The sequence below is a fragment of the Hemitrygon akajei genome, chromosome 9 (assembly GCF_048418815.1).
Source record: "Hemitrygon akajei chromosome 9, sHemAka1.3, whole genome shotgun sequence".
Classification (NCBI taxonomy): domain Eukaryota; kingdom Metazoa; phylum Chordata; class Chondrichthyes; order Myliobatiformes; family Dasyatidae; genus Hemitrygon; species Hemitrygon akajei.
The window spans coordinates 47,221,892-47,239,287 of NC_133132.1; the positions used below are offsets into that span (position 1 = coordinate 47,221,892).

At 39.0% G+C, this 17,396-nt stretch overlaps 1 protein-coding gene across 3 annotated transcripts in view; it reads right to left on the reverse strand.

The window, feature by feature from the left end:
* Positions 1-6,876: 6,876 nt before the first annotated feature.
* slc22a16 (solute carrier family 22 member 16) overlaps positions 6,877-17,396 on the reverse strand; it is a 117,437-nt gene continuing 106,917 nt past the window's right edge. For all 3 annotated transcript variants that reach the window (XM_073055906.1, XM_073055909.1, XM_073055907.1), the window contains one exon: positions 6,877-15,662. In XM_073055906.1, the coding sequence (XP_072912007.1) occupies positions 15,408-15,662 (255 nt within the window). In that variant the 3' untranslated portion in view covers positions 6,877-15,407. The remainder of the gene's footprint in view (positions 15,663-17,396) is intronic.

The window sequence follows — 17,396 nt, forward strand, 5'->3', positions numbered from 1 at the left end:
ACTGACTATTCCTAATCATATTATACCTCTCCAAAAGTTCATAAATCCTGCCTCTCAGGATTTTCTTCATCAACATACCAACCACTGAGGTAAGACTCACTAGTCTATAATTACCTGGGCTATCTCTACTCCCTTTCTTGAATAAAGGAACAACATCCACAACCCTCCAATCCTCTGGAACCTTTCCCCTTCTCCCGTCCTCATTGATGATGCAAAGATCATCACCAGAGGCTCAGCAATCTCCTCCCTCACTTCCCACAGTAGCCTGGGGTACATCTTGTCCGGTCCAGGTGACTTATCCAACCTGATGCTTTCCAAAAGCTCCAGCACATCCTTTTTATTGATATCCACATGTTCAAGTTTTTCAGTCCACTGTAAGTCATCCCTACAATTGCCAAGATCCTTTTCCGTAGTGAATACTGAAGCAAAGTACTCATTAAGTACCTCTGCTATCTCTTCCAGTTCCATACAGTTTTCCACTGTCACACTTGATTGGTCCTATTCTCTCACATCTTATCCTCTTGCTCTTCAGATACTTGTAGAATGCCTTGGGGTTTTCCTTAATCCTGTCCGCCAAGGCCTTCTCATGGCCCCTTCTGGCTCTCCTAATTTCTTTCTTGAGCTCCATCCTGCTAGCCTTATAATCTTCTAGATCTCTATCATTACCTAGCTTTTTGAACCTTTCATACGCTGTTCTTCTTGACTAGATTTACAACAGCCTTTGTACACCACAGTTCCTGTACCCTGCCATCCTTTCCCTGTCTCATTGGAATATACCTATGCAGAACTCCACGCAAATATCTCCTGATCATTTGCCACATTTCTTCCATACATTTCCCTGAGAACGTCTGTTTCCAATTTATGCTTCCAAGTTCCTGCCTGATAGCCTCATAATTCCCCTTACTCCAATTAAACATTTTCCTAACTTGTCTGTTCCTTTTCCTCTCCAATGCTATGGTAAAGGAGATAGAATTGTGATCACTGTCTCCAAAATGCTCTCCCACTGAGAGACCTGACACCTGACCCGGTTCATTTCCCAATACCAGATCAAGTACAGCCTCTTGTAGGCTTATCTACGTATTGTAAAAAAAAAAAAAAATTGTATGCATATTATAAAAAATTTAAAGTGCTGTACTGTTTTCAGGCCATATTTTAAAAAAATTCTGCTCAGAGAAATGATTGGTCTACACAGCCGTGAAGGAAAAAAAAAATTGGGAAATGTTGCTCTCCTCTGTACATCTGTAGAAATTTGCAAGAATATTTGGTTACATACAAAATCGCCTCTAACTCTTAATGAAGTACACTGTAACACCATAAGATATAGGAACAGAATTAAGCTATTTGACCCATCGAGACTACTCCACCATTTCACAATGGCTGATCCAATTTTCCCCTCGGCTCCACCATATTTGTTTGCACTGATTGATTAAACCCCTCCTCCCACACTTTACTAAGCTAAATGGGTTCTTTCCATTTATTCCATTTAGGCCCGATTTATGAGAATCATGTTAATTTCTCGTAAACCACCCCTCAGCCTCTGCTGTTCCAAACTTCCCTTATCTATCCAATCTTTCCTGATGGCTACATATTCCAATCCTGGCAACGTATTCTACACCCGCTCGAGTACAATCACATCTTCCCTATAACGTGGTGACCAGGAGTGCAAGTGGCCTAACTAGGGATGTTTACATCTCCAGTATAATCTCCCTACCCTTATACTCTGTGACTTGGGTAATAAAAGCAAACATCCCATGTGCTTTGCAGTCACCATATTGACCGGCGCTGCTGCATGAATCTATTCTCAGGTACTGCAAGGTCCCTTTCCCTCTACCACCCCACTTAATACAATTTATTTTATATTCCCTTGTCTTGTTGAAATGCCCCAAGTGCATTACCTCTCAATTACCTAAATTAATTTCAGTTTGCCAGTTTTCTACTCAACAGGCCAGACCATCTATACATTTGGAAGCAGAATCAGGTTCATTATGATTAGTTTTTGTTGTACAGCAGATCATGGTCTTTCTTGGGAGCTTTGCTATTGGGTGGAGGGTGCTGATTTTTTTTTTGCTGAAGTAAGGTGGGTGGTGTCAATGCTTTGCTGTTACGTGTGTGTGGGGGGGATGGTAGGGGGCTTTGGGGTTCTAATGTTTTTAATGTCACTCGCACATTCCTGTTTTCATGCATGTCTGTGAAGAACAAGAATTTCAGGATGTATATTGTATATATTCTCTGATATTAAATGGAACTATTGAATATTTGTATGCATGCAGATGAAGACTATAGACCTTAAGACGTAGGAAAAGAATTAGTCCATCTGGCCCATCAAGTCTGCTCCACCATTCAAGCATGGCTGATCCTTTTTTCCCTCTTCTCAACCCCAGTTCCCAGCCTTTTTCCCTGTAACCTTTGATGCTATGTCCAATTAAGAACCTATCAATCTCTGCCTTGAATACACCCAACAACCTGGCCTCCACAGCTGCACACGGCAACAAATTCCACAAATTCACCACCCTTTGGCTAAAGAAATGTTTCCACATCTGTTTTGATAGGACACCCCTCCATCCTGAGGCTGTGCCCTCTTGTCCTAGACTCTCCCACCAAGGGAAACATCCTTTCCACATCTACTCTGTCTAGGCCTTTCAACATTTGAAAGAATTCAATGAGATCTCCCCTCAGCCTTCTGAATTCCAGTGAGTACAGACCCAGAGCCATCATCTTTGTATGATAACCCTTTCACTCCTGGAATCATCCTTGTGAACCTCCACTGGACCCTCTCCAATGCCAACACATCTTTTCTAAGGTGAGGGGCCCAAAACTATTCACGATACTCAAGGTGAGGTCTCACCAGTGCCTTGTAAAGCCTCAGCACCACATCCTTGCTCTTGTATTCCAGACCTCTTGAAATGAATGCTAACTTGGCATTTGCCTTCCTCACCACCAACTCAACCTGCAAGTTAACCTTCAGAGTTTTCTGCACAAGGACTCTCAAATCCTTTTGCATCTCAGATTTTTGGATTTTCTCCCCTTTTAGAATATAGTCCTCATATTTATTTCTACTACCAAAGTGCATGACCATGCATTTTCCAACATTGTATTTCATTTGCCACTCTCTTGCCCATTCTCCTAATCTGCATCCTACCTGTTTCCTCAACACTACCTGCCTCGACACCAATCTTCGTATCATCTGCAACAAAGCCATCTATTTCATCATCTAAATCATTTATATACAGCATAAAAAGAAGTGGTCCCAACACCGACCCCTGCAGAACACCACTATACACTGGCAGCCAACCAGAAAAGAATCCTTTTATTCCCATCCACTGCCTCCTATCAATCAGCCAATGCTCTAACCATGTTAGTAACTTTCCTGTAATACCAAGGGCTCTTAACTTGTTAAGCAGCTTCATGTGTGGCACCTTGTTGAAGGCCTTCTGAAAGTCCATATATACAACATCCACTGCATCCCCTTTATTTATCCTACTTGTAATCTGTCAAAGAATTCCAACAGGTTCGTCTGGCAGGATTTTCCCTGAAGGAAACCATGCAGACTTAGTACTATCTTGTCCTGTGTCACCAAATACTCCATCACCTCATCCTTAACAATTGACTCTAACATCTTCCCAACCACTGAGGTCTGGCTAACTGGTCTATAATTTCCTTTCTGCTGCCTTCCCCCTTTCTTAAAGAGTGGAGCGACATTTGCAATTTTTCAGTCCTCTGGCACCATGCCAGAGTCCAATGATTTTTGAAAGATCATTTCTAGTGCCAGCACAATCTCTAACATCACCTTTCAGAACCCTAGGGCACAGTTCATCTGGTTCAGATGACTTACGTGCCTTTTTTTTTTTAGCACCTTCTCTCTTGTAATAGTAACTGCAGCCAGTTATCACACACCACAACATCAGGCATACCGCTAGTGTCTTCCATAGTGAAGAGTGCTGCAAAATACTCATTTAGTTCATCAGCCATCTCCTTGTCCCCATTTTTATTTCTCCTTCCTCATTTTCTAGCAGTCCTATGTCCACTCTCATTTCACTTTTATTTTTAACATACTTGAACTTTTACTATCCACTTTGATATTATTTGCTAGCTTGCTTTCATATTTCATCGTTTCCCTTCTAATGCTTTTTTAGTTGCTCTCTGTAGGTTTTTAAAAACTTCCCAATCCTCTATCTTCCCACTAATTTTTGCTTAGTTGTATGTCCTTTCTTTTGCTTTTACAATAGCTTTGACTTCCCTTGTCAGCCATGGTTGTACTCTTTTAGCCATTTAAGTATTTCTTCATTTTTGGTATTCATATGTCCTGCACCGTCTCTTTTCCTGGCAATGCATGCCATTGCTGCTCTGCTGACATCCCCGCCAGCAGCTCCTTCCAGTTTTACTTTGGCTAACCTCTCTCATACCACTGTAATTTCCTTTACTCCACTGAAATACTGCTATATTAGACTTTCTCCCAATCAAATTTCAAGTTGAACTCAATCATATTGTGAATCACTAGTTCCTAAGGGTTCTTTTACCTTCAGCCCCCTAATTGCCTCTGGTTCATTATACAACACCCAATCCAGTATAGCTGATTTCCTAGTAGGCTCAATGACAAACTGCTCTAAAAAGCCATCTCTTTGGCATTCAACAGACTCAACTCTCTTGAGATCCATTACCAACCTCATTTTTCCAATTGACCTGCGTGTTAAAATCTCCCATGACTATCATAACATTGCCCTTTTGACATGCCTTTTCTATTTCCTGTTGTAATCTGTGGTCCACCTCCCAGCCACTGTTGGGAGGCCTGTATAACTGCCATCAACGTCCTTTTACCCTTGCAGTTTCTTAACTCAACCCACAAGGATTCAACATCTTCTGATCCTATGTCACATCCTTCTACTGATTTGATGCCACTCTTTACCAGTAGAGCCGCACCACCCCCTCTGCCTACCTTCCTACCCCTCTGAAATAACGTGTAACCTTGGATGTTCAGCTCCCAACTACAACCATCCTTCAGTCACAATTCAGTGATGGCCACAACGTCATACCTGGCAATCTGTAATACTGCAGACTAATCTCAGGCTGCTCTGAGCCTAAATCATTTCTGTAGTTTCACTGTCAATATGGCCAGTTGGCTGGGTGAAAAGGCAACAGCTGCAGTGCCTGCAGTTGTAGAGAGGGAAGATCAAATGTCCTGTCCCTGACAGAGGTCCATGGATCCAAGGCAGAAATGTGTTGAACAGATTGTTTTGGATAGCTATACCCCCTGGCCTTTTGAACACTGCAGTCCATAACCACTGTAGTAAAAGGGAGTGTGTGTACGTGTACACGTACGTACGTACGTACATAGGTGCAACAGCAACACAGTCTGTAATTTTGAAAATTGTCCTGCTCATCATTTCTCTGTGAGAAAGGATGGACTCCCGGTTCTGCAACAAGCCCAGTACAAGTTAGAGCTGGACTTGTCTACACTCCTTTGCAGTGAATTGCAGGAAAAAGCAGAGTTTTCTCACTTTAAGAAGTTTATAGTTATGATTGAAGGACTAGGGGCTCTGCGGCATTTCACAGCAAACAGCCGATTAAAAGGTTCACAGGCCCTGATAATGTTTCTCCCATTTGATTGAATACAATCAACTTTGCACAAAACAGTACAGCAGAAATAGTCCCTATGACTCATGAATTTATGTTGAACTAATTAAACTAAAAATTAAATTCCTAACTAAATTAATCCCGTCAGCCTACACATCCGTCCTTCCTTTCTCTGCATATTCACATGCCTATCTGAGAGCCTCTTAAAGCCTCTAACTCATTTCCCTCCGCTACTACCCCCAACTCAGGCAGTGCTTTCCAGGCATTCACAATTCTGCTTATTTTTTTTAAAAAAAATTAAGACTCCTCGCATTCTGAATGCATGCTCTCCGATATTGGACATTATAACCCTGCCTATATGCCTCACGTGATCTTTAAATTCAAAACCACCATCAGGTCTCCCCTCACCCTCTGCAACTTCAAAGAAAGCAATGTAAGTTCATCTAACATCTCTTCATAGCACATTCTGGCAAAGCTCTTCTGTATCCTCTCCAAAGCCTCCACACCTTTACTATAATGGTGCAATCAGAATTTAATATAATACTCCAGATGTCGTCCAACAAGTTTTATAAAGCTGCAACGTAACTTCTTGACTCTTGAACTCAGTCCCTCAACTAATGAAAGCATGCATGCCTTATGCCATCTTTACTGTCCTATTGACTTGTGCAGCCTCTGTCCAGGAGCTATGGACTTTGGATAATATTGTTAAGGGTTTTGCCATAAAGCTGTGTACTATTCTTTTATATTTGATCTCCTTTGGCTGAATAGAACTCTATCTGCCATTTCTCTGCCCATATCTTCAGATTTATATCCCACTGTATCCCTTGGTAATCTCTGGCCTCCACAATGCCACTAATTGTCTGAGAATTTACTAACCCAGCCATCCACACTTTCATCTGCATCATATAGTGTATAGGAGTCATGTTCCTGGGTAATGATAGTGGCTGTTCAAGCCTAGTAACCAAGAAGCTTGGTTTTGGTTGGCATTTTCCATTCTATAGGAATCATCTTTCTATTGCCAATTTCTGAAAAATGTGACCCAAAATAATTTTGTATAAAATGTGTCCTAGCTGAGATAAGAGATTAATAGTGAGGTGAGCTTTCATCCCTGATGTGAAATACCAGACTGGTAAACCATAACATTGACAATTATCATTTTACTTTGAACTTTTAAAAAATGTTGCAAGGTGATTTACAACATGTAATCCTCGAGTCAAATTCCTGTTTATATATTATCTACTATTTTGAGCAGTTTGTTTTATGAATACAAGGGAATATAAAGCCATAATATTCAACCATCAAAAATTAGATTCAATAAGATTTATTGAGGAAATTCATATAGTTTATATTGGAAAAGCAAATAAAATTTAACGGAATCCACAATGACCATCCTCGTCCACAAAAACTATTCCCAAAATACCTGTAATTAGGAGTTTATTAACTTTTTATGGTTGATTATGAACTTGGAATAAGAACTTGAGTGAATAGACTTTCAAACTGAAAAATTAGTATCATTTTTATTCTTAAAGAGAACTCTACCTTGCTTTTAAAAAAGGGTATAGTTAGACGCATGATATGATGATACACCAGCATAACATGCAAATTGGTCTCATTGTATAAGGGAAGAATTGCAAATAGTCCCAGCATGTTGTATCTGTCAGCGACAATAGAAGTGAAGGAATTGCCTGCCTGCTGGACCAAGTAGCAAGGAATGATATGAAACTTGTATTAAAAAATTATAATAAACGGAGGAGATGGAAAAATGTGATAGGAAACCATATGACTTGTAGATCAAATCAGCATTATTACTTCTATGTCGGAGCAAGATCCTCCCTATGACAAGCATCAGGTTATCTGCTCCCAGAGAATTCCATGTTAACCATTTTTTAAAACTGGATAGAGTTCTCTTTTAGCTTGAAGCAGCAGAGCTTACTCACAGCAGTCAGGAAATTATTTTACTAACATTTCTAAAATACTACAGCAATTGTTCAGTTTTATTTTTTTTTTCTTAAGATTGCTTGGATGGACAAATAGCAGCAAACTACAGGACACCATTGAGAACTATGGGCCGATTTTCACATCAATGAAATTATACGACTCTAATACAAAACATGTACAGTTTTTTGGCTTAATTAAAGTTTATCCATCAATGTTCAACTGAAATGAAACTACTATGCAACACATAAATCATCAAAATGCAATAGCCTAGAACTAGTGAACTTAGTACTGTATATACATAAGAAACTTGGGTTACATTCGTAGTTAGATTTTGTGGTCCAATACATTTTTTTCAGGTACAGTATAAGCAATACACATTTTTATACAGGGACTTTCATACAGATTTTCTAATCACCAATACAGTTTAATTTCAAACAGTACAAATAACTTGTCTAAACATTTATAGCATAGATCTAATTATAATTTGACCTGCCAAAGTTTTTAGTTGGGTTCATATTATGAACACATCTAATATAATTTTAGTTTATAGATGTAATGAGGCGCAATTTGAAACTCCCCTGATGCTACTCAGGGGTCTACAGAATTATGGCCAGTGCCACTTAACTGAAAAAGTTTGAACATTTTTAGGTTTGAATGCTCCAAGTTTACACTGCCCACTGTATATTTTCTTCTGATTTAAGTTTTGGCTGTGCTGGGGACAAGGTACAATTGCTGATTAATTACATCAAATTTCACAAGATGATCAGCATGACATCAGGCAAAAATGTGAATTTTAAACTTGCAGTTCATTAGAGAATCCTTTAAAAGTTGTATTTCACTTGGATAATTTGTTATTGTATCTGAGAAATTAACAGAAAACAAATTTTCTTTTGTGCACTAAGCTAGAAACAGGGCTTCAATCATGGAGGAAAAGCTATAACTTGGGGAAACTCTTATATTTCACTTGGGTATCATCCAGGTCTGATCCTATGCCTTATGGTCTTATAATACTTATGGCATAGATATCTGAGCTTAGCACAGAAATAGTGAGCTGGGAAATGTTACGTAACTTTTCCAGGACTAGTTCTTAAAGCGGCAATTCTAAAGGAAAACAATCCTCAAAGTACCAATTTGCAAATGCCTTCTGACATTAAAACCCTGACCAAGTAAACACCTTGCACTTATTAAGTATATATTTGGTATAAAAATGACTCAATTTGTTCTTGTACCTTTTTTTAAAAAAAGGTTGTAAATTTTCAGCTGCTTTGAACCAGACATATTACAACTATACTTACTGGTTTTCAATAATTGAATCTCAAATAGGTTTTCCTTGCCCCTCATCCAACCATAAAATGTTTGTTAAATAGGTAAATTGTACCAGTAATGTCCAGGCTTAGTTTTCAAGCACAATTAAATTTCTAACAAGCCGCTATCTATAAATCTGGCACTGGCCAAGATCCTCATGTCCTCTCAAACTATGCACCTGAATCTGAATGTGCTAAATGCATGAGAAACTTTGGCAAAAGTAACACACTTCTGAAGGATTTTTGCAGTAGACCAGATGGTCCAAGAAACACTGTGCTTCACTTTATTGCTATAATCCTTAAAATAAAAACACAATCTGTATCTGTAAGGGTCAGTAACAGTGGGGTGGATTCTAATCTTTAATGGAATGGCAGAGTTTGACGTGTTAAACCAGCAAAGAGTGTCAGGTGCCATTCTGAATCCCAGTTCTCTTTCTTTCCTTGCCAAACATTGGAGCTTTTTACAACTTGATTCAAGATCTTGGAGGGAGGGCTGTGCTTAATGTAATTTTTAGATGTATATGAGGTATCAGTACACAAGGTTATTTGATCGCATATGCATTGTGTGGAGTTGAAGAAAGACTTGGAATTAAACAGACACATCACTTGGAGCTCTCCATGCTTCCCACACATTGCACATTTACTTTAGGAACCTACAGCAGCATACCCATGTATTTATGCTCCTCCTGTGTCAGTAAGTACCTGTATCTGAACTATTGATAGGAATGGAAAGAAACTAAAATACAGTTAGCATAAATAAGTGTTTGATCTATGCACACTCAGTGGACCAAAGGGGCTTTTTCTGTAGTGTACATACTGTATATTAGACTGTCAGCAAAGGTAGATTGGGGAAAAAAAAATAGAAGTCGCCTGAAAATTTTAATTAGATTTGTATTATGAACACATCAAGCTAATACCTTTCAATCAGGTAGTGCGAGCTGTTGCTGACCTCACTGACACTATTCGGTGGTCTACAAAGTTAAGGCCAGAAAACTTCTATGCTATTACTTTTATCTTTGAATACTGTAAGCTTCCGAAGCCCAGCCGAGCTTTTCATCAGATTTAAGTTGGTGATGTGGCAATAGGATTTGTTGAATAACAATGTCAAAATTCTTTGGACCAACCATATATTCTCAATCATAATCATAATTTCAATGTACAGGCTTGTACTGAAACAACTTGAGCACAGAGTGAATGAAGAGTATTTCCTTCTGATCAGTCAACGAGCAAGTCCTTATGGATTTTGTATTTGACAAGACGATCAGGAAAGGGGTGTAGCAACCTTTGTTCTGCAAAGGAACTGATCTACAGGGATTCATATTGAGACAAACTTTGATCACTGCTGGTGACCTCGGTATATGATGCACATTTTGATCTCCCAAAAAATTTGTTGGTCTTCCAGTGAAAGGAAATGACCACAGTTGCATGCTACCAAATGACAACTCCCAAGGAGTACATAAGAAGTGATATACTAAAGCTTGGCAAAATGACTGCAAAGGCTCTTTTGGGAAACAGAATGGGGTTTAGTTATGACTGGACAACACTGGGCTGGGGGCGGGGGGGGGGGGTGCTGGGCCATGTGCAACAACCTCCCAATTACTTCACTGATTCATTTTTTGCAAATGAATTATTAATAAAACTGACATGCAGTAAATTGAATGATTGGCTCAATGAATAAAGACAATACCTGCCTGGTGTATAGACGCGCACGCACGCACACACACACACACACACACACACACCTTCTCCACTCCCACTTTATCTTGACCTTTCAATATTTGATAGGTTCCAATGAAATCTTCTTCCTCCCCCCCCCCCCCCCCCCAATTCTTCTAAACTCCATTGAGTACAGGCCCTGTGGTCCTCATACATTAACCCTTTCATTTCTGGTTCATTCTTGTGAACCTCCTCTGAACGCTCTCCAATGCCAGTACATCCTTTCTTAGATAAGGAGCCAAAAACTGCTCACAATGCTCCAAGTGCAGTCTAACCAATGCCTTATAAAAACCCAGCATTACATCCTTGCTTTTATATTCTAAACAAGCGTTATTAGGAAAGGAAAACAAGTCATGTAAGTGGAATAATAAGTCATATGAATGAAACTGAAATTTAAAATACAACTGGTAGGAAGATTTGCTACTGATATAAATGGCAATCATCCATCATGTGCACTAATTAGAAGTCACTGAAGTGCTTAACTATAAAGATACGATAAAGACCATATATTCCCAATGTAAGGAATATATGCACCTAAAGTGCAAGCCAATTTTTATCAGCCTGTTAGTTTCACATTGTAGGAGCAATATTTTTAAATAAAAGCCACAGAGAAGCTTCCACAATCCTGAAGCTGATGAGCAGGATGAAGAATAGGAAATTCACTGGAACTTCTGTGACAGCATATGGTGCTGATATCAATCATGAAAATGCACCAATTATAAAACTGAGTAAAAGGTACATTGCAGAATGATCAACTTATGGGTAGAGATATATTCAAGAAGTTAAGAACAAGCAAACATAAACACAACATTCTGACAAAATAATGAAAATCCTAGATAGTTTATCTCAGATCATAAAATAAAATAACCAATCTTAGCAAGTAAGTACATTAACAGAACAATTCTGTTAGGAAAAAATTGGCTCAAAGAACTGAGTGGATTTGAAAAATGTACAGTATTTGCTGTGAGCAATTTTTAACCATTTCCAGTTGATCTTCCCGAACACTATATTCAAAGGTGCACGCACCGGCGTTAAGAAGCACAAAAGCCACTTATGAGGTAAAGTTTTAACATTTTACCTAAATCAAGACTTGTATCATTCACAACAAAGATTCAAGTGGCAAGTAATTAAACAAACTCCGACAAGGTGTGTTGGTTGGCACTGTACAGACTGGGTGGTGCCCATGCATCACAAACATCAGAGGAAGAAAATCTCAGAATACGAAGAGGTATTCAGGAGGTTTAATGAGCACAAGTAGGGAAAACCTGAGAATGTCACTGATCTCTCTGAGGTCCAATGTTATCCCTCTTTCTACTGGACCTTGCAATGGATACCGACACTGCTGCTTTAAGTGCTGAAGAACGAACCATGAAAAGGGCACACAGAAGGCTTGCACTCTCTGTAAGAAAAGATTCAGTTGGAGTCCCTAGTGGGTCACTGGCTGATATTTACAGCAACCTGTTGTTGGGCAGTTAAAGTGCCAACTTATTTAAAACAATGGACCCTTTCTGATACCCAAGTCAGCACCCTTCAGTGAATTTAAGAATACTATTGCCATTTTTGGAACCTTTGAGCTTTCTCTGATCTGTTCCACAGGCAGTAAAAGAAAAGCATCTCTCAAAAATAAAAACTGTTATTCTTATCTAGGCTCCACAAAAATAACCTGGGCCACTATTTCACTGGACCCACCAACTGCTGTGATTGTAATTTATATGGTGCCATGGAGCCTTAAGAATAAGGGTGCAGCAGCTAAAAATTTTGGCCTCAGTCCTTGCAAAAACAGTATGAGTTAAGTACTAATCAAGTCATTTAAAAAAAAAAAAAGAAAATGAATAGCCTTCTGGCTTCAAGATGAACTGAGTGTTTCCACTCACTTTATAATCCATTGTTAAAAATCAAGTTATCACTTAACAACCACTTCAACTTCCCTGTCCCATGTCATATCTCAAAGCAGTACAATACTGAGCAACACATATGAAAATACGGGAGGAACTCAACAGATCAGGCAGTATACATGGAAAGAAATGAACAGCTGACTTTCAAGCTGAGAACCTTCAGGACCCGGGATAAAGAATTAGCTCAGTTTGTAAGTATTTTAGTTCTTTGGCTCCCAATTATTATTTGTTGCATAGGGACAAAATTGGAAAACATAATCCAAATCTTTCTTGGTCTGATAGTCTTCCATAGAGCTGTACTGTGACAAAACCTATAGATGTAGTAGTAGCAACACACAAAATGCTGGAGGAACTCAGTGGGCCAGGCAGCATCTACGGAAAGGAGTACAGTCAACATTTTGGGCTGAGACCCTTACAACAGGATAGAATATTAGTATTCCATTTTTAGTATTAGTTTATTCTATTGTCTACTTTTTTTTAAAAAATGCAATCAACCTAATGAATGCATATTTCATTTCAAGGGTTTTACACCACTAAGACTAAGAAATATAAATTCAGCATGTAGATGAAGGCTGGCATTTTTTGCCTTTTTACTAAGTTCCAGATTTTTCACAGCCGATAATGTTGAATCATAGTAACCAATTTACACACAAGCTCATGCCAATAACAAAGTAAGTGTAGGGATGATCAAATAATATTTAGGTTAAGAGATAATATGGTTAGGAACACCTCCCTGCACTGCTTCCAAGATGCACCACGGTACATATCCAGACAGGATTTCAGTTGAAGTTCTAGGTGGGAAGACAGCATCTTCCTTTGTATTGTACTAAACCATCATACTCTAGATTTTTGTGCTCACATTACTGAACTTTTGGGTGGTGGGGTAGAGATACATCTCTGCCAAAGGAGGTGTAAGACACTCCTTCCTTCCGCTAGCCTGCAGGTCATCTTTGGGGAAGGTGTGGAACCTGCTTAGCCCCCGATCAGTATTATGTGAAGTTATGGTAGCAGCTGGTGCGTATCACAAGTTCTGATTATGTGACCACTGACACCAGGCAGGAAATCTCAGAATATTGATAATGGCTGGGGTCACCCGTCTTGTAGACACTGCCCAGAAGGCGGCAATGGCAAACCATATCAGTAGACAAATTTGCCAAGAACAATCATGTTCATGGAAAGACCATGATTGCCCAAGTCATACAACATGGCACATAATGAATTACTGTACTTGAACTTCCAAACCTTTTGGTCAGTGGAATGGTATTTTGTCAGAGCTGCTATCTTCTGGATGAGGTTATAAACTGCATGCTACCACAACTGCGTATTAAAGATCTCATTGACAATTTTATAGAAAAGTGGTGAAATCCAGGGAAATATTGATGCCTGCAATATTTCCTTAAGAGTCAGATCATTTGGTCATTATTATATTATTTTGTGAAATCTTTTAGTCCTACTAGACCTACATTCTTCAAAGGTACTGTCTTCACTGTCTGTAAAGCACTTTGGGATGCACTTAAAACAGCATGCAAGATACCAATTAAAGACAACTTGTCCCTTCTCTATTGTTATGGAAATCACAAATCAAAATGCAAGTGTTTTGTTCTTCCCAAATTTCTCAGCCAGCACACTATTTAACAAGAGAAGGTTAAATATTTTATGTGCTACTAAATTATAATTTATCTTTGTAGATCTTCTAACAGTGGCATTGTGGTACCATTGACACATCTATAATCAGTACTCTCCTGCTTGCCTGACTGCAGAAGACAATGTGAATGCAGGAGAAAGGACACTGTTAACCTTGGGCACTTAAGTTTACAAAAATGTATTACCAAAACATTTTTAAATAGCGTATTTCATTGGCGGATAATGTGCTATTATCCTAGTTTATAAATAATCATTTTATATGTTTTTTCCATTATTGCTACAAGTTTGGTTAGTGATGGAAAATGCTTTATATGTTCTTAAAGAGTAAAGGAGCTTCCTTCATTTAGTTCTCGATCTCAACAGCTTTGTAGGTAGATACTGAGTGGAAACAAGGCACGATCTCACAGGAAAGGAAGGGAAACTTGAAGGCAAATTGCTTAAAGGCTAAAATGCAGATTCATAATGACATTAGCATAGAACTTTTTGCTTGAAACAGGTGTATGATCCAAGGTTAAATCTAGTGGGTAAAGATATCAATGGAAGTTCTGCCCATAAGATATACAATTCAAGTTTTGATGCATATTTGTCAGTCTTGGGGGGAAAATGTTTAGTTTTATTTATTTTTTTAGTATCTAGACATAGCTGCAGAACATGTAATTTGAGTTGGCAACGTTTCATAGATCATGACTATTAGCTGATGAAAGGAGTCTAGATAATAGACGAGGGTCAAACCCAACTATTGACTTCTCTACAGTAGATTGGAATCTAATTGAACTAATTCCAAAACTTTTATTTGGTCAACATAATATCACTTTTCATTATTTGTGCAGCTGATGCAACAAAATTCTTAACTTGCAAATCTGCATTTCCTCCCCCAAAACACATCTCTTAACATGTAGTTCTGAATAATGTTATTGAAGATCATAAATAGATCCACGTCTCTATTTTCTAAGTATTCTATTGAATCAATAACATTGAGAGATTTTTACTAGAAGAGACAGTTGTAGGAATATAAAATGCAGCCTACTGTAGGCTATGAATTGGACTGTTATCAGTCAATATTCATTTTGCAGATAAATTTCAATTCATGTAAATCAACACACACTTTGATTCATATTAAATTATTCTCTTACTTTCTCACAGACTAATTCCAGACCACTATTATCTAAAGAAAGGATAAGCTACAAAAAAGTACCTCAGGGTCTACTTTACATATTATTGTTTGTATAGTTGCTAAACTACTGCTACACCCTAGTTAGTTTACAGATTTAAGATGTTGGTAAAAGATCAGAATTGTAACCTCTGCTTGTTTCAAGGCTTAACGATGACTAGATGTGTTTTACAACCTTGTTAAATGTTCAATTAGATTCTGCTCTTCCTTTGACTTCTCCACACCATCAGTGATATAGTCTTCTTTCTCAATCTTCACCATGCCAGCACCACTACCTCTACGTTTGGAAGCTTCTTTCTTTTGCTTAAGTTTCCTCTGCAGTTCCGCAGCCTCCTCAAAGGTCTGGGTCAGAGGCCTCCCAAGCGTCTCCGGGAGCAACAGGGTCAAGAAACCAGTCAGAAAAGACATAATTCCAACAATCAGCTGCCAAAGAGAGACAAAAGCAGAAATGCATTAAATATTTAAAATTTGATACGAATTCCAGTTTCATCACATTTATTTCAATTGGTCTTGTTTGATTTCCTTTCCTAATGATAAAGATAACAGCAAAATTGTAAAAATGGCCATTATTTTATGATGCAGAATCTACACAAACATAATGCATTTACCAAAGGATTTTTGGAACACTAGATGTTTATTTTCAGTCAATTCTTTCCAATTAACCCAGGCAAATTTGCAGGGTGGAGATAGGTCCCAACCCAAAGGAGGTACAAGGCACTCCTTCCTTCTGATAGCCTGTAGGTCACCCTTGGACAAGGTGTAGCAGCTGCTTAGCACCCACCACTCCCGATCAGGGTCACATGAAGCCATGAGAGCAGCTGGTTCATATCATTAGTTCTGGTTATGCAACCACTAATGCCAGGCAGACAATGTCTGAAGACACCCATCTTGTAAAGACACTGTCCAGAAGAAGCCAATGACAAACCACTTCTATGGAAAATTTTGTCAAGAATGATCCCAGTCATGGAAAGAACATGATCACACACAGCATACGACACAGCTTGGCACATAATGAACAAAAGATTTCCTCTGTCGTTGATACGCTTCTGCTTCATTAATAATCAAAAAAGAGAAATGCTGAATTTTCCTTATTTCTAGAAATGTCCTCATAGGTATTTTGAGACACTCAATTGTATCATTAATGCTGTACAGATACAAGGAAGGAATAAAACCAGATGAACCAGCCTGCAGCAGCCTAGGCATCAAATTCAGAAATGGGAAAGTCAACTCCAATCTAATTGGCCTTTCTCCTCACAAAAAGCTGGAGGCTGATGTCTAAATTAGCAGAAATGTTCAAAGCTCTATCAAGCAATCTTATGCTCGAGAATGACAGACAGTGTGTCTGACTCCTCTAGCTCAATTCCCCAAGTACACCTTGTCCCACTTGCAGACCAGGCACATAAAGGTAGTGGTACTCTGATACATAATAGGGGAGGACTAGGCCTAGGAATACTCTAGTCCTGTGAAGCCTTGTGACATGGGTAAAGAAACCTCCTGATTACACTCATCTTTCAACTACTTAATCAGGATTTCCAGACATCCAACAAGCACAAAAACCAATAAGGCCACAGAGGATAGTCTGGGTGGTTGATGTCAATGTCATTCAGTAGCTTGGTACCATTAGCACTGAATGAGGTGTTTGAGAGTCTTGGAAGACATATCTGCCAAACTGGGCGTGCAGCAGCTAGCAAGTGAACTTTCAGAAGAGATAAACCTGTGTGATCTTGTCCTCACTGTTGGCAATAAACCCCATCCACAGCAGCATTGGTAGAAGTGACCGCCACACAATGCTTGCGGAGAAGGTTCGGCATTCACATGAAGGACACTCCATAATTTATTTATTTATTGAAATGCAGTGTGAAATAAGCCATTCCAGCCCTTTGAGCCACACCACCTAGCAACCCCACAATTTAATCCCAGCCTAATCACGGGACAATTTATAATGACCAATTAATCTACCAATTGGAACAGTGGACTGTGAAATGAAACCAGCACATCTGGATGAAACCTATGCGGTCACAGGCAGAACGCACAAACTCTTTAAAGGCAACTGTAGGAATTGAACCTGAATTGCCTGCACGGTAAAGCATTGTGTTAACCACTGTGCTACCAAACTGCCCGGGTGGGGCATCATAGTTGTGCTAAATGGAATAAATT